Source organism: Perissodus microlepis, chromosome 12 (genome assembly GCF_051167445.1).
Source record: "Perissodus microlepis isolate ML-2025 ecotype Zambia chromosome 12, ASM5116744v1, whole genome shotgun sequence".
NCBI lineage: Eukaryota > Metazoa > Chordata > Actinopteri > Cichliformes > Cichlidae > Perissodus > Perissodus microlepis.
This window is the reverse complement of record NC_140472.1, coordinates 20,066,264-20,092,430: the sequence shown is the minus strand read 5'-3', so window position 1 is coordinate 20,092,430 and position 26,167 is coordinate 20,066,264. Positions and strand designations below refer to the sequence as shown.

Genomic DNA, 26,167 nt, shown 5'->3' with positions numbered 1-26,167 from the left:
GCACAAACACCTAATATTATTTATACACTAACAAAATCATGTCCTAAATATTATTCTTACTGTCTCATTTTATTAGGAGTTAATCATTCTCTGTGTGCTGTGTTGTCTTTGTGATGTACAAACAGTATTAAGCGTAAACCTGCCCAAGCAAGTGCACAACCTTGTAACTAATCATACTGAAATGTAGGAAAACAGAAGTGTAAATTGTCAGTAATTATTTACTTTTAGCGATTTATTTTTTCACTCTTAATCCGTGGGGCAACCTACCATTACGTGGAATGTATTTAAAGTAACCTTTCATAGCTAAAAACAAATCAGTGCAAGTGGATCTTTTTGGTTTAAGTCGAGACTGTGATGTAGTTTTGCCCTAAATGAGAAGGGCAGGCTTGTAGAGTAAAGGAAGAAATTCATTGACAACCCTTTAAAAACGATCGCGTTGTGCATAACATTGAACTGTTTATATGAACTTGTGAAAGAGAGCCAGAGTTAGCATGACGATTGCACTCTGCACTTGTTTTGTGTGTCTACAGAGGCCCTGCGACTCCAGACAGGAGCCTTTTGGATGAAACACGGCCGTCATTCAGCACAGCTGGAGGAGCTCGTGAAATCCTTGGAGCAATGGGGGGAAGTCGCTGTTGGTGAGCACAATGAAGTGAAGTTACAAGGTGTGCGTTCGATCACAAAGTGAATCTAAACAGAGAGACTGGCTGGAGTAGAGAGTCTGATATAGCTTTGTTCTTATATGCTCATCAAAGCAACACAGCGGCAGGTGCATCGTATTTCATAGCACTTTATGGGAGGAAGTATAACCAATGCAAGAAACAATGATTCCATTACTTTGAGTTTAACTGTGAGCTAGTTTCAGACCAGTGGGTTATCATATTGGGTTGCATTCAGCATCTTATCTTGGAAGTGTATCAGTGATGTATAAATTGATTGTCACTACAAAGATCAATCCAGTAAAATGTGCAAACCAGTGTCTGTACCACTCAAATACTAGACTCATAGATAGCATCTCATTTCTTGAAGGAAAAAAAAGTTTTTCTTAATCTCTGACAGAGAGACTTCATTATCTGAAAATACATCAGTTTAAGTGTAAGAGTCAGAGCTGACCTTGTTGTGGGAAAATGTTGCTTTTTGGGGCCATGGGAACAAACTGGTCATGAGGCTGAGTGCCAGTGCTGTGTCGTGTCCAGCTTACTTAATACACCCATTAGCATAAGGGCGTGTGATTAATTTTCCTAAGGGGCCACATGAGAAACTGAGACCCTCAGCAATAAGCCAAACCCGGTTCTGCTTAATATTTATTTTATCTCTTTAAAAGCTTATTGGTGCAGCTCTCCACAACAGTCCAAGTTTCTCACGTCGGCCCCTTGGGAAAATTAATTGCCCACCGCTGCACTGTTTACCCAGTCAGTGCTATTTGGCCATATATTCATATAACAGTTTTCAATGTCATGTACAGTGCTTAACAAATTTATGAGACCATGTATATATATGAGTTCTCTGAGAAATCAGAAAATCAATTAATCATTACATTCAACCATTACAACATTTTTTCCTGTTCAGGAATGCAATAAATATAATTTTTGAAGTAAATATAATCCTCTGAATAAAAAAAAGAATAATATTCTTCGTCATCACCTTTTTTCTACTCTTTTGGAAAACAGTAAATTTTAAAATTCAACAACAATAATTATAGTTTAGCAATAAAGCTATTAATTTAAAAGCTCTTTCAGTTAAAGACTTTGCGCATGTTGGTGATGGGTACTGAAACATAAATTTTTTTTTGGGTAATTATAAATACTGGTAATTTACCCCAGCAAACTTACAATAAATTTGTTAAGCACTGTATTTTGTGTTATTTTACAAAAAGGTAATTTAGTTTTGTTAATAAACTCAGTCTTTAGGTTTGTAACAATTAGACTGTTAAACCTACCTACCTTGTAGGTTAGTGTCAGGTAATAATTATTTGCGAAACTGCTTTTTTCTTGCTACTGATTTTTACTTTAAGATGAATCAGTCTCCCTTCACAACCGAACCATGAAGTGTGTTATTAACAAGCCCTGCTTCTCCTACCATCGCATAGCAGAAATACTGTCCATGAGTCATTTGTATTTGAGGACTGATAAAAGTCCACCCTGATCACTCTGTCAAGTAAATCTGTAGTCAGGTTGTAATCGTGTGTCAACATCAACTCTAATAGCAGTAAAACCAGTATAAATAATCTTTCCCTAGCAGGAGCAGTAAAGCTAACAGGACAGTGAGGGAGCTGTCAGTGGAGCACAGTCTGTGCACGTTGCAGTATTAACATAAGGTCTAATTAGATAACAGGGCTGTGTTGTTCCTGACAGCATTGTGTTTACATGAATGCAAAAATTCCATTTGTTGCAGCATTGTAACATCATTTTACTTACCTTTCACATCTGGAGAGGGAATTCATGCTTTATATATTTTTTTCTGTTATTTGTTGTGAAACCGTTTTGGATCCTTATATGTGTGTGTTTCATATAACTGTTAGTCTGTTTGTATATGTGCTGACTGGATGTAGACTTGATGCAGCAGCTGACTCTGGAGGTAAAGGAGTTTTCGGATGGAGAGATGACCGTAGTGCTCACTTCGATGGCTACAGATAAGGAGGTAAATTCTTATTAAATAAAGTACCAGTCTTATGCCAAAAATCACATCACAGGATCTATGAAAAGTACTTTTTAAAAAGTTTTGAGCCACCACTCATTTCTTTATATTTTGCTTCCAAGTACTTTCTTGTAAAGCTTCATAGTGGTGTTTAGGAGCAGTTCTCCAGGCTTTCTGAAGGTCTTTTAAAGTTTCTCTTTGCACATTAACTGCTTTTTCACTCATAAGAGAAATATATATATATATTTTTTATGATGCTGACAGATGAATTTTGAAAGCAGTTTTCCATCAGACCCTGCAGCTGATCCATCTACTGATCACTGAAGCCACATCAGAAATGGCCTCAGTGGAAGGATGGCTGTCAAAAAGTCATTCTTAAGGGAGGGAAATGTGGAGAAAAAGGCTGTGGTATGCCAACCTACACAAGAACTGGACTGAAAATCAGTACCAACAGGGTCTATGTAGTGATGAATCCAAGAGGAGGTCATGTGAGAGGTAAAACAGTGAGTTTCTTGAGCCATTTGTAAAACACGATGGAACTAACGTCTTTCAAAAAGCCTGGAGGACTACTCCTGAAAGAGCTGTGTTGAAGAATGAAAGTGGCCATGCCAAATACTGACTTCCAAGTTTGCTATAATTGTACAAACTCTCTTTTTGCCCTATATGCTGTATTTTCCATGCATGGAAACGTGTGAATGCGTGCCTACTTCCTGTTTTCCTATCAAAATATAAAGCAATGAGTGGTGGCTCAAGACTTATGCACAGTTTTCTGATATACTCCTATGAACCGTACACAACACAAATCAAAATCAATGGTTATGTGTACTTTATTTATTGTACACAGTAATACATAAAGTGTGCTGATAATGGAATATTGGATTACTATCCTTATTATTTTTTACTTACTAAACCCATTAGTCTTCTTTTTAGTGTTTCGTGGGTTGTAATGTTTTCAGAGAAGCTCAGAAAACTTCTGTTGTCTTTTAAGCGACAAAAGAGAAAGAGATAATGTTTCATTTGTTAAAAAGTTACTTTTGATGGATACATCGCACCTTCGCTGTGTCAAATTTGGGAGGTGCTGTAGTGTAGAAGAGGAGCCCCTCTGCTGTTGTGATGTTCTGCATTTGGATGAGATGTAGATGGAAGCTCGAGAGCCTCTCACACAATCATGTATCACCTTCCTCCCCACTGATTCCAAAAATGTGACACACACACACACACATATTGAAACATTTGTGTAATGCTGGTGATGACTTCTCTAGCTCTGTCACTCTTTTTCTTCCTCTTCACATTTGCAAACAACACACACACATGCACATACACGCACATACACGCACATACACGCAAACAGGGTGCTTTAAGCCTTTAAGTTTACCCCTTGCTTTTCTCCCTGCTAATGTGTTCACCCCCCCCACCCAAAAGCACCCCCCCACCACCAAAATAAAAAATTATTCATTATTTCTTTTATATCTCCTTCTCACTTCCAAAGCCCATTTTTCTCAGCGGCTGCCTAGCGTGCAGTATTAGGCTATGTGTAAAATAAATGATGTCTGTAGCCGTAGGGGTATGGCTCTGCCTCCCCCAGAAAACTACCTAACGTCCAAGGAACATTAAACACCCAGATCCTCGTTTAGCGAATAAATAACCATTCATTTGAATGGCTTTGTCTGTGTTTGCGCACCGGACTTTCTGTGCATATTTTACCAGCGCTGAGCCTGCATGCTGTGTGTCAGGAGGGAGAGAGAAAGAGAGAGAGGGCCCATTAAAGACTTAATATAGAATAAATGGCCAGGGGCTTGTGTGTCGCCAGCGGACCCCAACTCTACAGCGTCATGGTGGGTTACTAATGACCTGAGATCGGGCTCCAAAATGAACTCCTTATATGCATGTCATTTGCAGTGTGTATATATTTATATATTATTTTTTAATTGTGTTTGAAAAGAGAGTAAAACGGTATGAGAGTCATTTATTGAGGGGGGCTTAGGGAAGTTCTGCCTTAAATGATTCTTTCCAGAAAACTAAATAAATTAGATTCAATTAGTCTTTAATGGTTTATGTGCTATGTGTTTGTCAAAGTGTTCTCCGTGTGTGTGTGTGTGTGTGTGTGTGTGTGTGTGTGTGTGTTGGATGGTTAAAGAGGGCAGAGTTAGATTTTTGTTTAAAAAAAAAGAAAGATGTCTGTGATTGCCTAGTTAGCAGAAGAAAAAGCTTGCAGTGTGTGGTGTAACGATACGGACACATCGTATATACTGACTAATGTATTTTTGTATACTGTACAAACATACATTAGTCAGTCTGGGTGCTCCTCTATTACAGGAAGAGAAAAGTACAAACGAAATGAGCTTCCTCCCTTCAGAGTCACTACAGTTGAAACTGCAAAGGCAAATATTTCTGTCGGTTTCTCAAACACTGTTATTGTGTTTGACTACAGAAGAATAAAATACTGCTGCTGCTCCTGCACAAGAGCAACAATTATCCGAATTTTTCAGTGCTTCACCTTACAGAAGCAACGTTACATTTAAATGCCGCAGCGCGACCTTATTTAAATATTTAGAGTTAGTTTTCTGCATGACAGCAAGTTTCTTTGTGATGTGTTTGTGGTTGTTGTCCTTTGAGTACTATAAAGCACCAAGCATGGTGCTGCTCTGGGAATCAGGAGGAGCAATGTAAATCTTTGAAAACCCCCCTCTGTTATAGCTGTGTACTGTCACTAGTGGTCAGCACCAAAACAAAATTAAAAAAAAAACTAGCTCAGCCCGTTCTGTGGAGAACATGGATGACACAATAGGAAAAAAAATTATACTAAAGTTAAATTTAGTTCACTTATATTCATATAGGACCATATCACAGCAACAGTTACTTCAAGGCACTTTATATTGTAAGATAATGACCCGACAATAATACAGGGAAAACCGAGAAAACGCCAACAATCAGATGACCCCCAACGAGCAAGAGCTTTGGTGACAGTGGGAAGGAAAAACTCCCTTTTAACAGAAAGACATCTCTGGTAGTACTGGTGAGAAAACCACCAACAACCACTGGAACCAAGTGTGAATCAAGTGCTAAAAACAGTGAAAACCTTCCACTGCCATTGTTTGTTTTTTCTTTATGATGTGACGTTTTTGTGCTTCTTCCTGCTCTGTAGGCTTTTTAGAGGGCTACATGCTTTGGAGCCTCTACGTTAGTTAAATTCCCACAGTCTCTCTCATTATGCAGCCAAAGACCTGCACAACTGAACACCAATAAATCCCACATAACACAATAGTTCTGAGTGGGGTGTACAGTCAGTAGCAAAGGTCTTAGCAAAACCCTTACTAACTTCTAATAGGAACCATTAACCCTAATAAAACGAGCATATTGTGTCCATTACTCCCTCTGGTGTTGTTTGAAGACTATTAAAAAAAAAATCTGATCTGATCCAGATGCACCACATCAGTCACTTCTGTCACTCACTTCTTTCGCAAAATAGCGAGATGTTCCAGCTGTTCAGTAGCTTGCTTTATTAGACAGCTAGTTAGCTGATGAGCATTAACATTTGAGTCAGTTTACAACATAAAGTGACTCTGAGCTCAGACTACCAAGATCGTTGTGAAGGAGTCTTTGGAAAATCTTCTCCCCTGTATGAGGTCCATAGCCCCCAAATTTTTGAGAACCCCTGCTGTACAGATTCCTTATGAGATGCTGTGTTTGCATCCATTACAGCTTCCATGCTCTGTGGTAGATGCATTGTATCAACTAGTAGAAAAAGCACCACAGCAGTGCAGCACCATAGGGGTCAAGGGTGTTGCTCAAGGGCACGTCGCTGTTGTGCATCATCACCTTGATCATTTGAAAAGTTTTGTGTAACACTTACATTGACCTCAAATTGATGAACACAAACCCCCCCCCACTAAAGACACATTATTCGCATATTCATGCCAGCACATGTGTGTTTGAGCTTTTCACAGCTCAGAAATTAGCGCTGGCAGATGAAGCTTCGGTCAGATGAAGAGTTGTCATGCTGTGGAGTTGATGAACTGTGGGAAGGACAGGAGCCCACAGCCACACACAGACGTACACTCGCTCAGAGAATATGCGAATAATGTGATTTTTTTTTTCTCCATATGTTAATATGGATATCTAAGAAGTACAATGTGTTTTAGAGTTCCTCGTCTTCTTTTCTCTTTTTCTTTCTTTTTTTTTTTTTTTTTTTAAAGCTGTTTCCGCTTCTCGGAGGATCAGGAAAAGTTTGCATGTTAGTGCAGTAATTTAATGTTACACCAAGATACAATAACTATTTTGATGGTATTTGTATTCTCTGTGTGGCAAACAAAATCATTCATCTTATGCTCTGTGTGCGTGTGACCACTCTAACTGTGTGTGTGTGTTTGTTATTGTGTTGATGTCTATATCTCTATTTGTTTTCTGTCATTTTTCCAACCTGCAGTGGCAGAAGGTTCAGTAAGTTAGTCTTTACAGTGTATATCTGTAACCATGGGTAAGAGTTTCACTAATTCCAGGTTACCTTAACTTATGAACTAGGTTTGAGGTACGAGTCATCAAACCCTGTATTTTGGAGAATGTACTTTTTTGGTTTTGATGGGAAAATAAAGTGAAACAAAATTGTTTTGATGCGTCTCCTGTGGTTGGGGTTAGTAAAAGATGCTAGACTGGTTGATAAAATCTCTGGTTAGGCCATCAGGCTGTTGTTATGTTCAGGGAAGAGGTGGTTAGACTTTATAGGGTTAACTGGGGACAGCAACTCACTTCTACCTGAAGTGGGCAATGTGGGGTTAATCAGAGCAGAACCATGGCCTCTCATCACAGCAGCTCCACAGTCAGCACAGTGTGCCCTGAAAAGGCTGTATATAAAAGATGGACATCACTACCGGGCTATCGCCCACTATTTTTTAACTCTTGATTTGAAGCCTCGATTTTTAAGTATTGTAGCTGATGCCATCTTGGGTGTGACCATATTTGGAAGAAAGGGTGTCATGATGACTCATCAGAAAACACCAGTAACATCCATAGGCCCGTTGGATGCTTCATACACAGATATCTGCTTATTAGTACAGCATATGAATAAGATATTTGAATTTGGCTTTAGTATTAACACAGAAAGCCATTTTATTGTTGTTATTGTTATTATTTGTCAGATACTTGCAATTAAAAATGCATGAACAACAAAAACATGGCGAGATGTCAGCTCAGCGCCTCACATCCGCAGAAGCTGACACAGTAGTGCTGATGAGTTAGCATTATTTTGGATGTGTTTACTTTTCCTGTTTTCATTTATGCGATGTTTTGTGTTGTTGAGGTAGATTTGTTTGTTCTGTTCTATCTGATTGTGTTTGCGTACATGTCCATCTCCATCTGAGCTGCGCTTTAGGTTTCATTTTGGCAACGTTGATTGTCTCTAATGTGTTGTTTGTTCGCAGTCCTCCGGCCCTTCTGTTTGTTTATGCAGGGCCAGTTTTGCCCTACGCCACTTGCACAAATAATTATGCTCGCTAATGAAGGGGCCCGCAGCCACGGCACTCAGTAAATGCCTTTCTGATGAGACGCACTAGGAGACAGCAGGTGCAGGGTGGGCCTCCCAGGGACTAAGATTGAAGACCAGGAAGCCAGGGTGCCCCGCCCCTCCGCCCCCTCTATTTTTCTATTACTCTCTGGGATTCTGTGTCTTTCTTTCTTGCGCTGTAGTGATTTTCTGGGTGAGCAGACTCATAAAGCACATAGTGCTGTAGCCATGTGAAACATCCCTATATTAAGAAGGAATGCATAAAGATTGCATTCTATTTACAGTATCCTGGGATTTCTTGATGGTTTTTTTTGTTTTTTTTCCTAACTAGTTTAAGTGTCAGATTGCATCTTCTTACATAGTAAAAATACTCTTGTGGTATAAACACATCAACAAGATTCCAAGATACATATTTTGATGTAAATTTGTTTGGCTACAGTGCACATTATACTGTTTGTGTCATGTACAAAAATATGGCTATTATTGAAACCATTTTGATGCTGCACAAGAGTCTCCGCTCCATCTTCAGCATCTTACACTGATGTTTCTTCCTCATCTCTGCTGAAGAAGAATCTTCTGAATCTTTCTCTTCCCCATTTTCATTCTCCCCCTGTGGCTTCCTCAGGCTTTGAGGGCAAACAAATAAACAAAACAAAACATTTATAGACTCAGTGCTCGCATCTTGGCCCCCAAATCCCCGCACTTAGAGCTGAGTGAATGAAGCATGCGGAGAAGGCCCATATGAGATAGACTGAAAGACATTTGGGTTTCTTCTTCTGCAAACTTTCATACCACCCTCCCCTTTCCCCTCTGTCTTTCCAAAAACTTCATAAGCAGTAATACTCTTGTGTACGCATGTGTGAGCAGGAGTGTGAATAAGAGTGAATGGCTGTTAGTATGCGAGTACATGCGTGTGTGTGTACGTGTGTGTGTGAGTTCAGCAATGCGTGTGTGTGTGTGGCAAGTGGTATATACTGCACATGTGTGCGTGCATTTGCATGTGTGTGTTTGAGCAGGGAGGTGTCAGCTCGCTCCTTGCCACCCCATTTACTGTAGCTGTACCGCTGTGATCACAGACAGATGTATAAATCAAACCTCGCTTGATGGATTCATCAGGGTGGCGAAACGATCGCCTGAGAAGAACTCGCAACTCTCTTAGCATTCTGTGTTCTGACGGAAAGGGTATGCAAAGAGCCTAAATGGATGAACGCTTGATTAATTCTTTGCCGGAGATGTTGGCGACAGCAGGAAATGTGTTTTTGCTTTGACTGTGTTTGCACGGGAATTTACGCACGCGGGGCGTGAGTTATGAGGCCTGAGTTTTGTACCTAAGGCTATTGTGCATAATGACGGCAGGTTGGGAGAACTGCAAGCAGCCGCTAAAGACTTGCTACCTGTGGAGCAAAGACAGCCAATGAGAGAGAGAGCGTGTGTGTGTGTGTGAGAGAAAAGTGTGTGGATAAAGGCCTAGTCTGAGAAACAGATGTCTATAAACAGTTTGAGAAGAAGATGTAAAGAGTTAAGACGCAAAAAAAAGTAAGAGGACAGTTGAAAGAGAGAAAAACACATTTGAGTTTATTGAAAAAGTATTTTTATTTTTTTTAAAAAGCATAGAAATTGTACTCAAAAATGTTGTGTCAACCGTGGGTTCAACCCTATTTTGGCTATTCATAGTAATGGTTGCAGGTCAACTGTGTGACAAGTAATCATCAAAGTTTTGATGTTACAGCTGGTCTAAACCAAAAAAGGAGCTCAAACAGCTTACGCTGACACTACACAATCGCCAACATAATTTTTCCTTCAGTTGTCGGTGTAAGTGTTGTTTGCCTTCTTTCTTTCTTCTGCGCTCTTAAGAGCTCGATGCGATGCTGGCAAATAGACAAATCATAATCAAAAAGATCTGCCGGCATTACAGAATATAATCAGCATTTAGGGAAAACACAAAAAAGCATCATGTTGCAAATACAGAAAACTCCACTGCGAAACGCTTCAGAGTTAACAGCACAGAAGCCTAAATGAAATAATAATGAATGAAGGAGAATAACAGCATTCTACCCACTTAAGCTCATTTTGCACTTTGGCAACAATTAGTCCTTTCCCAGCCATCTTCATCACTTTATTGTGCCTCCTAATAGTCTGTGCTTCCTGCACCTTTATGGTATTTCTTTGTATTTTCTCCTTTTGCAGAATTGGAGTTTTGCTTGGAGTTTTCTTAGTTTGCCTTCGCTTTATATTTTCTTAAGTTGTAGTCCATTGAGCTTTTAGTGCCACTGAGTGCAATTGTCTAATGCTGGAACTTAAGAATAAGGAGCATACAAAATGACCCAATGAACTGCAGTGAAGCACGTAGTAAAAAGCCGCAACACTGACCGTAAATATCAGTTAAATATCTCCGTGCCTGCTGACTTTCCAAGCTCATCATTTTAAGATCACCTCCCAATTCAGAATGTAAAGTAAGTTTTCTCACTGATGCTAAGTGACAGCAAGGACTGCGAATTTAAACTATCTATACAAGAACAAGGACTTTCAGCTTTTGGTAAACACGTTACTAAAAAGTCAAATTAAAAGCAAGTCAAGTGAAGGATTTAAAGTAACTAGGTTTCTCGAGGTAAGTCGGCCACCGGTAAGTGCAACAAATGAAATACAGGTTTCTGTGTCCATATCCTAAGGTTCATGGAGATAGTTAGCAAGTGGTTTTTATATCTAACATGTTGATAATTTATAAGAAAAGGCAATCTGTGTATCTGGAGGTGGCAGAGGGAGAAAGAGGAGGGGCAGGCAATATGAGTAGTAATTTACTCAGTTAAGATCCAAATGGCAGACAGACTGTCGCCCTGCGTGTTATCGCAGAGATTCGCACTCTGCTCGTTTTCTGACTATATTTCCGTGTGTGTGTGTGTGTGTGTGTGTGTGTGTGTAGTTTTGAGTGCATACGCACACAGTTGGCTCTTAGCTTCACTAGCATCATCTGATCATTTCTGTATATATTGTACCATAAATGATGAAGCCTTTATTGCTCTCCTAGATCTCACATGTGCGTACACCAGTTCATGTCGGCTCCTAAACTCGCATCACAGCACACGAGCACAGGTGAACTCATGTGTGCGTCTGCATGCGTTCGTGCCACGTGCGCGTTTGCTTGTGTGTTTGTACTTATGTGAGTGAATATGTGTGTTTTAACGAATCTTGGGAGGCTTCATTGCACTCATCAGGATATCAGTGTTGAGAAATGGCAGTGTCAGTGAAGTGACAGTTGTGTGTGTGTGTGAGGATTGATGAGCCCGAGTCTGACAGCAGCCATATTGTGGAGCGAGAGAAGGATGGAGGGATGGAGGGATGGAGGGAGGAACAGTGGGAGGAGTATTGTGGCCCCCTCATCCTCACAGGTTAATATTGACACAGCCTGGGCAGATACAGCGCCAGAAGCTCTCATCAATCACTTTCAGTGGTCCGATACAAATACACACACTCGCGTGCACAGGCTTAAGCAGTGAGACGGACCACACACACACACGCCGACTGCACAGCAAAGAAATGCATACGCTGAAACGTCATTTGACTGACACGATCTGGCAACACGAGAAGAAATAGGTTTTCATGTCTGCAGCAGACACACACACGAAAGTCAAACTTCCTTTATTAGTTTTACTCTAAATATCTCTTTTGTTTAAAAAGTTCTACTTAAATAAGCACGGCAACAATTTTGAGAACTTTACAAAACAAACAGTTGTACAGCAAATCTAGATTAATCAAGCAAATATGTTTTCAAAAGTATCACTTTGCACACTTTATAGCATAGCAAATTACGGTTCCCATAACATTGTTGTTAATCATTCCAGAGAGAAAGAAAAAAACAAGTTCCCTTGACAAACAAAACAATTAATTAATGCAACTTTCCATCCATCAATCACTGTGTGTGTCACTGAATTACCATAATCTGTGCATGGTGGCTGTTTTAAGAGCAAACAGTTAATTTCCAAACAATAAATCACAAAGTGTCTCTCTACCCCTCTGTGTGCTTTGACAGCTTCGTCTCTCATTGCTACAGATAAAGGGCTTTTTTTTCTGAAACCACTCAAGTTTTACTAAATTACATTAAATCATATGTGCAATAAAAGGCAGAGTCTTACAAAGTTTCCTATGTGGCTGTATATAAAAATAGAAAAGGTTCATCATTAATTTGAAGACATTTTTTTTTTACATAGTAGTAAAAATTTTATGTTTGTCCTTTTTTGTCACTTTCAGGACTGGCATGATTATCTGGATGTGCTTAAATCGTTCAGTCACCACCATAGGTTCGACGGTATTGTGGTTCTCTTATCCATCAGTGATTCAGTTCACCATCCCCGCCAGCAGGTGGCTGTCTACTCAAACAACACAGATATCCTGAAACAGGTAAAATATTCATCAGAAGCAACAAACAATCATATGTCAGGAATGAAACATAAAGTGCTTCTTAAATACTCACAGCTCTGTAATGGTGTCTTTAGTAAATTGAATAAATATTAATTTATTTTTAAATATTTCCCTGACTCTGAAAATAAAGTGTCAAAAGAAATACCTTATGAAGGAGACCAGAAACAAGTTTTTTTATTAACTAAAATGTGTGCCGCAGCATTAGTGTATAATCACCTGGCATCTCATCCTTTTAATTTTGCTGGTCCAAAATTCTGTTTTGTTTTTACTTTTCTTATTACGCTAGGATATGTTTTATGTCATATACATTGAACTAAGCTAAAGTCAAAATGTGGAGATTACAGTTGTTTCAAGGCAAACTACCACGGCTCCTATACCCTCTACAAAATGCCTTGTGTAGAAGATTTAATGACTCGGCTTTAGTTGTAAGGAAATGATTTCTCTTTTAGCACATAAACACAGCGTGGGTAAGTATAAGGGTGCTTAAAACTGCATCTGGTCAGAAGGACCAATAATGCTTTAATAATGCTTTTTTTCTTAATGTGGCCCTAACACTCCTTCATACAACAGCAACACTGAAAAGCATAGTAGTCAAACTGCTTGTTCTAGAAACTAGACAGATATGTAAGATATGGCCTCACTCTAGTAATCAAACCATTCAAAAAGATGAAGTAAATCAAATAAGGATTAGGTGGTATATTTAAACAAGCTTCTTATTGCAGATCTGCTCCGAGCTTGAAGAATCCTCCAGCTGGTCTCTTTCTGGTGAACTGGAGGCTCTGGAGAGTCTTCAGGTTTATCATATTCCACTGAACACCTCTGCATCCTCTGGTACTCCACCACTGCTCGCGGAGGAGATCCAGGGCATCCTTAAGGACTTTGTCGACCGGCGTAGTTCTGTTTTAGCCTGCCACCCCAGCAGTAGGACTTCTTCCACAGACGGAGTAGCAGGCAGTGTGGAGTTCTCCCAGGGATCGTCTGGCATCAATGACATGGATGGTTCTGATATAGAGAGAGCAGAAGGAGGCAATGGCGACACAGTGGCAATAGCAAGGTAGAATGTCTGAATGTCTACAGTTTTTAGAGAAAAAATTATGTTCACTCATACTTTTGTTTTATCTCCTGCAAACAGGGTAATGGGAGATGGTGAAGAGGACGCAGGAGGTGCAGGAGTCAATGTCGGTGGGGAGCTAGTGAGCCCTGACAGCGGAATGACCACCATTCGTAGCAGCCGCTCCTCCAAAGAGAGTTCGATTTTCCTTAGTGATGACAGTCCGGTGGGTGAGGTGATAGCTGGTGGTGGTCCAGCAGCAGGGCCAGGAGGACTCTTTCTGAGAAACCCCTCTCCTTTGGGGTTGTTATCTCTTTCCCCTCCTGTCCCACCAGAGAGGAAGAAACACCGCTCGAGCAGACACAGGAGCGATAACTTTGACCTGTTTCATTTTGACCCGCTGCATAGCAGTGACCAGTCTATGCCAGCAGGAGGAGAAGTGGCAAATTCTGGAGAAAGAGGAGATGAAGATGAAAGAAGAGCAGGGAGCTCTAGTCTGTCAGAGCTCGATGAGCTAAGCTTTCTTGATTTCTCTGCTCCCAACTCAGTGGGAGGTCTTGAAAGTGGAAATTGTTCAATTGATCGCCGCGGTTCAAGCCATGGGAACGAGATGATTGACACCGTGGTCCCTCCAACCCCGGTCAACAGCCTGGTTGGTAGCCGCCCACCCAGCAGTTGTGGCGTCAGGTTCTTTCCAGAAGATGTTGTTGAAAGGATCAATTGCCTACAGCATAAAGACAGTGTGTCATCTTCTTTGTCGGAGACCTGGGATGAACTGGGCTTTGACACACAAGGAGCATTGTCCTCAAGTGATAATAACATGTGGAATCGACCCAAAGATTCTGAGAGCCCACCTAATATTTTAGACGAAGTTGGAGGCAAAGACTTAGTCGGTAACATGACAGAAAAGGAAAGCAGACAAGAGATCTTGAAGTCAGAGAATTCCCACCACAAAGGGAAAAGTCTTGAACCTCAGCTTAGTTTGATCACAGAGCAGACTGAATCCTATGAAAACTGGAAGGATGAGTGGAAACCTATTACTTTGGATGATCTCCAGCTGACACCACCAGAGGAAGACTTAACTGGAAAAGGCAAACCTGCTATTATTGGAGCACAAGAAAGAGCAGCTTTGGCCACAAAGAAAACAATCCTGAACACTTTAACACCGGACACATCTAAAGAAGAGGATGAGGGGGTCCACAGAAAAAAAAGGGAGCAACAGATGGAGCTTTTAGACTTCTGGACATACTCTGCACAGAAAGGATTTCTTAAATCTGATAGCGGGACCACCACGTCTTACCCCGAATCGCTGGATATGTGGAATATGACAATCCGGGATGACAGTTTATCACCTCTCACAACCCCTGAGAACTTATCTCAAAACTCTGGTTCTTTCTGTGGACTGAACACCAATATCAAGGGTGGAACATCTGTAGAAAGTCCAATGGGATACTCAGATGGTGGAATGGAGATGTGGAACACCACCATACAGGAAGACAGCTCTTCCGCAATGACGACTCCAGAAGCACCTGAAAATGGAAAGGACCTTAGTCACATGGATTCAGTGGATGCCACTGACACTGTCAGGACACATGCCAACAAAAAGGAAGAAGAAGACAATTTAGAAGAGAAGAGTGATCCGTGTGAAGCATTTAAGCAGATGCCTGAAGTTGTGAAAATAGTCATCGAGGCTGCAGAGGGCACAATGCAGAGTGAAGAAACAGAAGGCATCGATATACAAGGTGCTCAGAGTCGCAAGAACTCTGCAGATGATGACGATGACACATCCATCTATGAGGGCACTGACGTGTGGCAGTTACCCATCTGTGGCATGGTGACCTCCACCTCTGAATATGACAACGTAGGAGCAGGTACATGGAGCCTGGCATCCTCCCCTGACACCTCTGGCTGCCCTGTAGCAGACATGATACATCTTGAGGAGCAGTCTAGCCCTTTTATAGCTGTGAGCAAACCCATTCTGACAGATCAGAGAGTAGATATCACAAATAAAGAACAGCCAGACGACCAAGTGTTTCTGTTTGAGGCAGCCAGTGAGATGGGTGGCCGAAGCAGAGAAGGATCAGAGGAGACTGAGTGGATAGAGCAACCCAGAGATCATTCCCCATTTCTTCTGGTCAACTGCTCCACTGGCACTCGGCAAATTTCACAGTATCCAGAGGAAGCTGCTGAACCACAAATCCAGGCTGACCAAACATTATTCCCAGCCTATGTGACGACCAATGAAGGTGAGCATGCCACTGAAAGTCAGGTGGGAGCTACAGATGGGAGCAGAAGACATGTAGATGGAAAAACAACAGAAACTGTATCTCTGAGCTCCAGTCCTGGTGGAGAGAAGGACCTACTGGAAAACCCAGACAGTGGTCGCACAGATAGTCCAGATGAACTTGGCCTAGAAATGGAATACATCATCGTATCTGGCACGGTAAAAGAAGCTACAAGAGAGTGCCATGACAGACCTAAACGGAGTGAAAGGCAATCAAAGGCAACAAAAAAGTCCCTGGAGACATTTAGCATGCTGTCATATGCAGCCTCGGTACTGCAACTTCAGGCCCAAGCTGCAAAACAAAATTATGACAAAGAAACACTGCCAAGTAAGCTACACCAAGTCAGAGGAACTGACAGTGCTCCCAGTGCAGACCAAAATCAACCTGTCGAATCAACTCCCTATGAAGCAACTCGTGATAGTGCAACTGACTGTCACGTGGTTCCAGAAATTATCAGTCCCAGCCAATCGAAAAATGACTCAGAAGCTTTTCATCAGTCTGATTCAAGACCAACAAGCTCCAGTCAGTCAGAAGGAAATTATGACAGTGAGTCAAGCATTGTGCCCCGCAGTGTGTCTCCATCATTAAGATATCCATCAGATCACTTCTTGAAAACCAGAGAGGAGGTTTATGTCCACTCACAGATCTCAATGGAAGATTCAGACGAAGGCGGGGAGACGCCACCTGCTCCTTCTCCATGTCCTGCTTCCTTGGGTGACTTCCAAGTCTGGGGGGCTCGGTTAAGGAGAGAGGACACATCCCAAACCACGTCGGAGCCACAATCCCCTGTGCTTACCAACAGTTCGGCCTCTCATGCCAGCTCTCTGATTGGCACCCCAGTAAATGAAACAAGTGTTTGCATTGACAAAAGACTAGGATTACCATTTTCTGGAGATTTAATGGAAGAGGAAAATGACGATGAGGAACAGGATGAGGAAACCAACACACTAGAGAACGCTGTCCTTCCAAAATGGACTTCAGAAGTGCAAAGAGAGAGGGAAGAAAGACAAGAGTTTGCATCTTCAGACCTGCTGAGCTTTAGTGATGACCTAATTGGAGGGTCTTCATTTCAGCAAGCAGGATTACAAACACATGAGCCAAAGAGAGATGGGTTTCCACTGAGCAGAGTGGATTGCCGTGATGGACGACCTATAAGGACTGAAGATTGGGATAAATGGTCTATTGGACAACAGCCTGGAGACACTGGAGCTTCACAAGATAATTATTTACCTGATTTAAGGTAAGAAACACAATCCAAATGCATATGCTTTCCAAATACTCCGGAGTTAGAGGTGACTTCATTTGTGCTGAGTAGAGAAGATATAGAAGTAATGCAGCACTCTGTCTTCTTTACTTGGTAGACTTTTCTATTCTCAGGCTGCTAACGGCAAATAAATGAAAATGCCTGCGCACACAGACCTGTATCTCTCTCTCATTCACACACACGCAACTACACACACAGGCAGCCCTCCTTCCTTTCACTTTCCCTTAATTCTTTTAGTTTCAAAAGTTTTCTCAATGAAGTCTTTTAGATAACTGAACATAACTGAACTCACGAGCCAGAAGGAACACCTAAGCACCAGAGTCTGGTGTGTGTATGGACGGATGGATGGATGAGTGACTGAAGGGACTATGTTTGTATATAATATGTGAGTGTGAGTTAGAAAGAAGCAAACCTTGCGTGTGAATGGAAGCATATCTCATGTGTTTAGCAGCCTGGTTTGATCTGCAGCTCTGTGTGTTTTTGAGTGTGTTTATAAATCTGTTTATGCCTCATTAGATATGCATTACCTGCCTCATTACAGCTGCAGACCCACCACAGCTAATGGAAACAGCTCCCTTAGCTCTCTTGCAAGGTGTTGGCATTGTGCGTGTGTGTGTGTGTGTGTGTGTGCGTGTGTGTGTGTGTGTGTGTGTGCACGCGCGCGTGCACGTGTGTGTGCGTGTGTTCATTCATGCACTGGTACCTTTAGCTTCAATAGTTCTTTAGTAAATAAATCAATAGAATATACTGTCTATGAAGTGGAGCCTGTTCTGTATTTCAGAGAATTAGAAATATATCTTTGGCCTACAATGCTGAAGACATTTTATTTCATTCTCTTTATTGCTGATTTTAAACACTGTTGAAATAGTCCTGTTGGGTTAAGTTTAGTTTCACAAAACACAATGTAAATGTCCTTAAGCCCTAATCAATGTATGCAAATATACATCTTAAAAAAAAAAGAACAACTGGATTTTTCTCTGCTTATTCTATAATTTTTATAGTCATCTTTGCTTCCTTCCTTTTCCAGAGACATATTTGTGTTTTTCGGCACATTACCGCCACCTGTTGATTGGTAGAAAAATGGCTGAAATTTAAATCTTGTCACCCTGGTACCCATGAACATGCATTTGTGTCTTTGCACGTTTAGAGAAGAATAAACAAACAAAAAAAGGGTAATGTAGCCTTCAAGGCCCCAAATTTCCCTAATGATATATTATCACTCCACTTTTTAGGTGTTTGGTTTATGAATGGATAGACTAAAAACATTGTATAGATAAAAAAAAGTATAACTGTGACTCTATGTGTATTAATTCTGAATATTTTTCCACTCTCTCTTCAATTATCCCCGTTTTCCTTTAAAAGAAGACACCAAGACATAACATCACAAGTGTCGTCCCACCCTGCTCAAGAAAATGCTGCATACCAGTGGTCCGGACAACAGAACACAACTCAGGGTCAAACCCAGTATGGCTATAACTATCATCACATCGATCAAAGAACTGAAAACCAGTGCACCTATCCAGCCTTTGTAGAGAGCAAATCCAGCCGACAGCAGGATGCCACTGACGTCTATGCCGAGTTTACAACTGATGCCACGGCTACAAAATACAGATACGAGCAGACTGAGAACTATTTTGAAGCTGGAGATAAATCTCCAAACCACTTGAGTGACACACACTTCAGGTGTCAGGACACAGCTGAAAGTCAGTATATAGTTGCCTCCACCTCTTTGTGCACTTCTGACTTCCAATACTCTCAATATCCAGCTAACAGCCAGGGTCAGTATGAGTCTCAGTCAGACCATACTCATTATCAGTCTGAAGAGAAGCCTTTCTATCAATCAGATGTCCACACTGAGACAGAGGATCACGCACGGTATGTGCTGGAGGGATATGTTCATTTTCCCCTGTCAAGGTGAGCTTTCATTTATATAGACTCAGTCAGCACAGCAGGTTATTCACTGTGTAAAACCTCAGTTTTTACTCTTTTCTGGAATTTAAGCTGTACTACTTTCATTAGCTAAGAGTCAGACCCTTCTTATGTCTACCCCTTGCTTAGTAAAGATTTTCTATCACTGGTCTTTTAAAACAGACTAGAAAAAAATCACATGCAATGTTGTTTTGAACCACAAGGTGGCAGCATAGATCAATCTTGTAGTTCTTTCCTTTTTTTAGTGGTCAAAGCAGCAAGGCTCATATTCTTATCATCATTCTCTTTACTCATTTTTTAGGCTAAATGTGTTTTTGCACTAAAAACCATAAGAACTGGAAAATGAAAATGGTCCAGTGGTCTCAAATTTTGTTCACGACTTAGAACCCAAATCTGACTCCACTGCACTTGTATAAGGCATTACAAGGATCAAGGACATTGCAGTATTATCCATACGACGAAAAGCATAATAGTTCCAATGTAAAGAGTGACTGCACCATATTATAGGTTTTATACATTTAAAAAAATGATTATATAAGCAGAAATGGGGTCATTTCTAATGTACAGTTAGCAAAATATAGTCCTTTATGTACATATAGCACTGAATATGTAGATAAATATGCCTGTAAGGGTTTTTTATGTGGTGTTTTTTTTTTTTTTTTAAAAAAAGTCAAGTTGTGTAATCAGTCTCTAGGTTGTATGCATGTGTTTCACATGTGGCTGTGCATGCATCCTGTTCATTTGAGTATGTGTGTGATGCAGGTCAGTTTTTTCATAATGGTTTGTGTTTTGCTCCACTTTGTAATTCTGATAATGTGCGGCCTCTTTGGGATACACAGCTCTCCCCTGTCTTTCATTTGGTTTGTGTGCCTGTGAGTTTCCATACACGCACAATAGGCTTTTCAATAATCAAGTGGTCATGTGACTTGATAGTGGGGAGAGAGGTTCAGTCACTCGTGTTCAGAGAAGACAGGTTGAGGGAAAGGTAGAAGCCCATAAGATGGAGGTTTTTTTAAAGGGAAAAGAAAACCTTTTGCACGTCTGTGCATATAATCATATGTAAGTGCTCTCTCTATGTTGCTTCTCTCTATTGTTAGAGGCCTTATTCAAATCAGGGTCTGTTAGAGGGGCTTTAGTTTAGGGAGGGGGGAGCTTCCAACACTGCTCAGCATTGTTTCTTCAGCCCACACGTGCAGCCTGGGAATGAAGCAGTGAGTGCGTTTCTCTCTGTCTGCTTTGTCACTTCTAAATTATTTCATGTCCTGAGTCAAACAAACACATTTTACACTCGCTCGGATTCAGTGTCATGGGAACAGTTAGTGCTTTTTACTATATAGATGATTGTATTTGGCTTGTTTGGCCCAATACTTTGTGTAGTTGTGCCTCTGGTGGCAGTGGTTGTAGCAATGATAATTTATGTTGTGGCTCACTATTGTATTTCTGAGCCTGTGAGCAGACACTCCCAACAGGAAGTTGGTGCAGCTGGGATGATGATGAAGATGGCATCCAATGAAGACGCTACAGATGACATGGAAAACAAAGAAGGTAATTAAACACAAAGTTAAACGTTTGCATTGTTTGTGTGATTTTCTATAAATTTGATTGTACTGTGCACAATTGCATTTCTTTATATTTTACTTCTGACAGACAGTAGTTCTGAAAACTTCAGAAAAACTTTCTGAAGTTTTTCTGTGGACATTCACTGCACTTTCACTTAATTTCATTCCCCTCATTGTACCTCATCATTTTCACAGGAACTGTTTGTTTGTTAACACTTAACACTGACTGAATCATTCATTTTAAATGATGTCTTCATTACTTTGTTACTAGCAGCCCTGTCACAGAGGTACATAATCTTCCCCCATTTCTTTTAATAACAAAGTTTGACAGGCTTAAAATGGTATTCTGTGCCAGCAAGGTGAATCACGTATAACCTGTTAAATGGCGTGGTACTAGAGAGGAGAGTATGTCGGTTAGTCAAACCTCAGACTGCTTGGGAAAAATTTTCTCACACACTCAAATATCCTCGAGGCGTTTAAGAGCTAGTTCAGTGTTCCACCCCGACAAGGAGCACCGCATTCTTCCTTGTCAATCTATGTGTTCCGTTGACTCAGAAAAGGCATTTAACTGCGTCCCACGCAGTATCCTTTTGGGGTGTTTCAGGAGTATAGAGTATCTGGCTCAATGCTAAAAGCCATTTAATCACTTTCAACCAAAGCATTGCCATCAATAAGACCATGGTTCTCAGCCTGAAGAGAGTGCCCATTCAGATGGATGGACAGACAGACATTTTAATCAAAAGGATTCTTCATTTAGGAGGATTTACCAAAGATCCTTAAAATGAATTTTATGTTGATTTAAAATAAATAAATAAAAACATTTATTTTCATAAGGTGTTCATATGATGATCTATAAATGATCAAAAAATGAAAGTGGAAAAAAACCCTTATAAACAAATGACTTTCTCTGCACAGACCAGCCCTCCTCAGCTGATATATCTGGCGGGTCCAATCAAAGGAGAAAGCTGGCAGCTCCACCAATGAACGTGTCCCTGGACCACAGTGAGGGGTCTCTTCTTTCAGAAGACACCCTGGATACAGAGGATGACGGCTTGGATACTGGGGATGACCTGGATGTCAACTTAGATGAGTTGGACACACCTGACGAGGCTGACTCACTGGAACTTAATAAACATGGTGACGGCAGACACATTCTCATTGGAACAGCCACAATTAAAAAATACAAAGACTATATTTTACAGGTTTTTTACAGCATGCAATTTTTACAGATAGGAGTTAAGGGTAAAATGTGAAAAAAGTAAAGACACAGCTTGTCAGCCTCATGTCAAAACTACTGGCCCATCAGCTGTCCATTATATGTTGTCTATTAAATTAAAATCAAACTGTTAATATGTATTTGATTCGATCTTATGTCACCTCAGGGGACTCAGAGGAGTCCGTTTTGGGTGCCGGAGCGGCATCAAGAGATCCAGGCCACAGAGCAGCAGAGGAAAGCAGGCTGTGGAGGAGCGTGGTGATCGGAGAGCAGGAGCACCGCATTGATATGAAGTGCATTGAACCCTACAAAAGAGTCATTTCTCATGGAGGTACGTAAACACAGCTACGGCAGCTTTCAGTTGATAGCATTGGATGAGCCTCCCTTGCAGTTATCTTGCTGTTTCTCATCTTTTTAGTTGAATCATACAACTAAACTGTGTGTGTGTGTGTGTGTGTGTGTGTGTGTGTGTGTGTGTGTGTGTGTGTGTGTGTGTGTGTGTGTGTGTGTGTGTGTGTGTGTGTGTGTGTGTGTGTGTGTGTGTGTGTGTGGTGGCTGCAATGAAGAAAAGCGAGAATATCAGCCCTCTCTGAGGTTTCCCCTGTGCTACAACTTTTTCTGCTGAATAAAACAGACATTATGACGGTGTAGATGTTAATAAATAATGTTAATAATGCACTGGGTCAGTGGATTAGCGTTTTACTGGCCTATGTGTAGTACTTGTCTGTGGAGGCAAAAAAAAAATTCCGTCTTCATTTTAATATCATTTAATTAATTAAACTATAAAACTGATAAAAACTGATAAAAGTGATAAAGACTGATGAAAAAAAACTGCTGTTGTTTTATCAGTCTTTCTGTTGACAAACTGGGGGCTGTGGGGGCATAATGTAGTGTTTTTTCATCACAAGGATGCTTTAAAAGACGTTTCTACTGCAGGACTATTTTTACTGGCAAATGTGGATGAAATGCTTTTGTTTACATGGTGACAACTGAGTGCTATGAAGTTGTAGCTTAAATGAAGCATTGAAGCAACAAAAAAAAAATGTGCATCAAGGATTTTTAAAAATAATTATTTGAATTCAGTTCTGTTTTATTTGTATACCTCCAAATCACAACAACAGTTGCATCAGGGCACCTTATATTGTAAGGTAAAGACCCTACAATAATACAAAAACAACAGAGACAACCCAACAATCAGATGACTCCCTATGAGCAAGCACTTTGGTGACAGTGGGGAGGAAAAACTCCCTTTTAACAGGAAGAAACCTCTGGCAGAATCAGGCTCAGGGTGGAGCAGCCATCTGCCCAACCGGTTGGGTTAATAATCTTTTGTCTGGGCTACATTTGATTATTTATTTGATTATTTATGTTGCAAGATTAATGCTAGTTTTGATGTTGCCTTTTATATTTGTAATGTTTTTACTGTTTGATAAATTGCTGTGAAAACTTAAGGAAATTATTTGAATTTTACACTGTTTTATAACATATAATATGTTATATGACAGTATGCAGTTGGGTGTGTTACACTGTCTTCCTTCAGTTTTGAAATGTGTGTTGTTATTCAACTGATCCGAGACGGACCAACACTCCTGCACCATCTTCAGACTTGTTTTCAGGCTTTAGATAACACAGGTCAACAGGTCATAATCATCAGAGATAAGTTTATGTAGATTTCATGGTGTATTTCATGCTGATTTCAAATCTGTTTAGTTTTCCCCTAACTGAAACATTTTTTTGTGATGAAGCTAGTTATATGTTTCATCATATTTGGTATAATTAGCCTAAGCCAGATTTAACAACAGTTCCCTGCATTTTATGTTACAGACGACATTCATTCTGATTGATTTCAGTTGTTGCCTAGAAATTGTGTTGATCAACCAGACAGTTACTGTTACATATGTGGATCATTTACAACAAAAGCACAACGTCGCCCAATTACTACAGACCATAAGAAGATATGCAAATTGTACTTTGGCTGTCCACTGGGTGACCAGGATAAGCCTTAGGCTCCACATGTCATCTGCAACACTTGTTCCAATGGACTGTGTGCCTGGCTAAATCTGCAAAAGACAGCAATGCTATTTGCAACCCTGATGGTGTGGCAGGAGCCGCAAGATCATCTCAACAATTGCTGTTTTTGCCACGTGAATACAACTGGATTCTCAGCCAAAAATAAGCACAAAATTGTATATCCCAGCCTGGATTCTGCAATAAGGCATGTTCCTCATGATGACTCACTGCCTGTTCTTTTCCTGTACCACCACATGATGTATTAGCTTCTGCATTAGGTGATGTGGAACATGGTCAAGGTGCATCTGGTTACAATCCCGAGTCATCAGATTCTGATTACGTGGCCGACTAAGATTCTGAACCAGAGACTTTTACACAAACAGAGCTGCTCAATCTCGTAAAACCTGTCTCTACCCATCTAATATTAATTCCTTCTGGGATACAAGTTAAGTATGTATATTATACACACACACAAACACACATGCAGCTATTACCCATTTCTTGTTTTTATACTTAAGATGAATTATTGTTGAATGAAGACCTTTTTCAAACACATGTAAAATGTATCCAATAGCTTTTGTTGTTCCCCCATCTCCCTACCCTGTGTTCTCTAAAGTGAACACAGGGTAGGGAGGTGATGGAGAAAATCGAAAAGGAGGTGGGGGGTTGAAAAGTGGGAAGAAGTGGGAAAAAGAGGTAAAAATAGGGATAGAAAGAAGGAAAGAAGAGAGAGAGGACAGAAAACCCCAACAATCCTCTCTGAGCAAGCACAAGGTGACAGTGGATAGGAAAAACTCAGTTTAAAATGAAAGAAACCTAGGAAGAGGGGGAAGTTTTAGGAGTGACACCGGGGAGTGAGCGAAAGAAAGAGAGAACGAGTTTTAATAGGTGATAGATTTGTAACGTTTAGCGTGTTTCGAGTCCCAAGTTAGTGTGTAGCGTAGTTGTTGTTTTGTTTTGTGTGTCAGTTTTACTAGTGAATGTCACAGTTGCTGCAAAAAAGCCACCAAAGGCAGATTGCAGTGTAAACGCTGAGTGACACACCTGCTGTCAGACCTGCAGGTTTATCCCTGTGCTGTTCTCCTCTGTCTTATAGTGGACACAAACTATTTTTTGGAGTTGCATAAATAATTTGTGTGCCGCCTTATTTGATGCAGAACACTTGATTGTTCTGTAAATAGTTTTAAATGGTTATAAAAAAAACGTCTGAGCCTTGGCTGCATTTATAGGTAAATAATATCATATAACTTTGTTGTTTGCAAAACTTGTGCATATTTTTTAAAAATGTACAATTTCTATTTGCATTTCAAGTTATGAAAATGATTCGTTAAACATGTTTTTGGTTTTTACAGTCAAGAATATAACTTTTTTCTACTCGTATTTTAAATTTTGTCTGATTAGATCAACTGTGCTTAAACATTATGTCAAAAATGAGAAAATAACAGATTGGCAAGATAAACAGTTTTTAAAGGTGAAATTTAGAGGCCAAATCAAAAGTAGTCAAAAACTGCCAATTATACCCAAAGTTGTCACCAAGTTTTTGTATTTGTGTGTATTGCTGCAGCTTTTTAAAGTATTAACTTGGTGCCTTTGGGTGAAATAACGGTAATATGAGGGACCGATCCATATGGTCACAAAGAATAGCCACTTGTTTCTGTTCTACCAAAGTTCCCCGGCTTTCATTCAAAATGTGTTTATCGTCAGATGTCACATGTTTTTGTATATGAATATTTCATACTTTCAGGCTGCCTGTTTATCTAAGGGAGATGAACATTAGAATACATTACAATTCTAATACATTAGAATTGTACATAATAATATTATAGATGATAGATTAAATAAATAGATTTTAAGTAGATGCTTGTGCATTCTTAAAGTCTTATATGTTGAATTGAACTATGTGATCTATTGAAAGCCTCTCCCAGTCAGTGCTGTTCTCCATGCCTGTCTGACTGTACATGATGTTATTAGCACAAACACTTTAAAGGTGATCATTTAGGATTTCAACAATAATACAGACAGCAATGTAGTTAAACATCTTACAGTTAATTTTATTGGGAATTAACTTAAAAAACAAACAAACAAATGTCTGTCTCCTATTTTTTGCATCATACAGGAAAGAAGCATCAATATCTGATGAGAAGACTTATTTCTTTTTTTGTTTTTTTTTCAACAGGAGATGAATATCTCTAACAAGTTGATTTGTTCACGTTTTCACATCTTAATTTTTAAGTGAAATGTGCATTTTGAGTTTATACACTATATGCATATAAGGCGACCGTTTCCTTTTGCAGTATTTT

The 26,167-nt window shown here is 40.2% G+C and overlaps 1 protein-coding gene across 6 annotated transcripts in view; it reads left to right on the top strand.

Annotated features, from left to right (window-relative positions):
- Positions 1 to 26,167, top strand: part of LOC146376229 (uncharacterized) — a 44,256-nt gene that overhangs the window by 9,432 nt on the left and 8,657 nt on the right. For 2 of the 6 annotated variants that reach the window (XM_084945797.1, XM_084945795.1), the window contains exons 5-13: positions 531 to 665; positions 2,552 to 2,640; positions 12,383 to 12,532; positions 13,276 to 13,607; positions 13,686 to 17,129; positions 18,516 to 19,067; positions 20,539 to 20,627; positions 21,557 to 21,778; positions 22,024 to 22,188. In XM_084945797.1, the coding sequence (XP_084801923.1) occupies positions 531 to 665; positions 2,552 to 2,640; positions 12,383 to 12,532; positions 13,276 to 13,607; positions 13,686 to 17,129; positions 18,516 to 19,067; positions 20,539 to 20,627; positions 21,557 to 21,778; positions 22,024 to 22,188 (5,178 nt within the window). Of the gene's footprint in view, positions 1 to 530; positions 666 to 2,521; positions 2,641 to 12,382; positions 12,533 to 13,275; positions 13,608 to 13,685; positions 17,130 to 18,515; positions 19,068 to 20,527; positions 20,628 to 21,556; positions 21,779 to 22,023; positions 22,189 to 26,167 lie in introns of those variants that run through there. The other 4 variants (XM_084945796.1, XM_084945799.1, XM_084945798.1 and 1 more) reach the window with 4 other exon arrangements.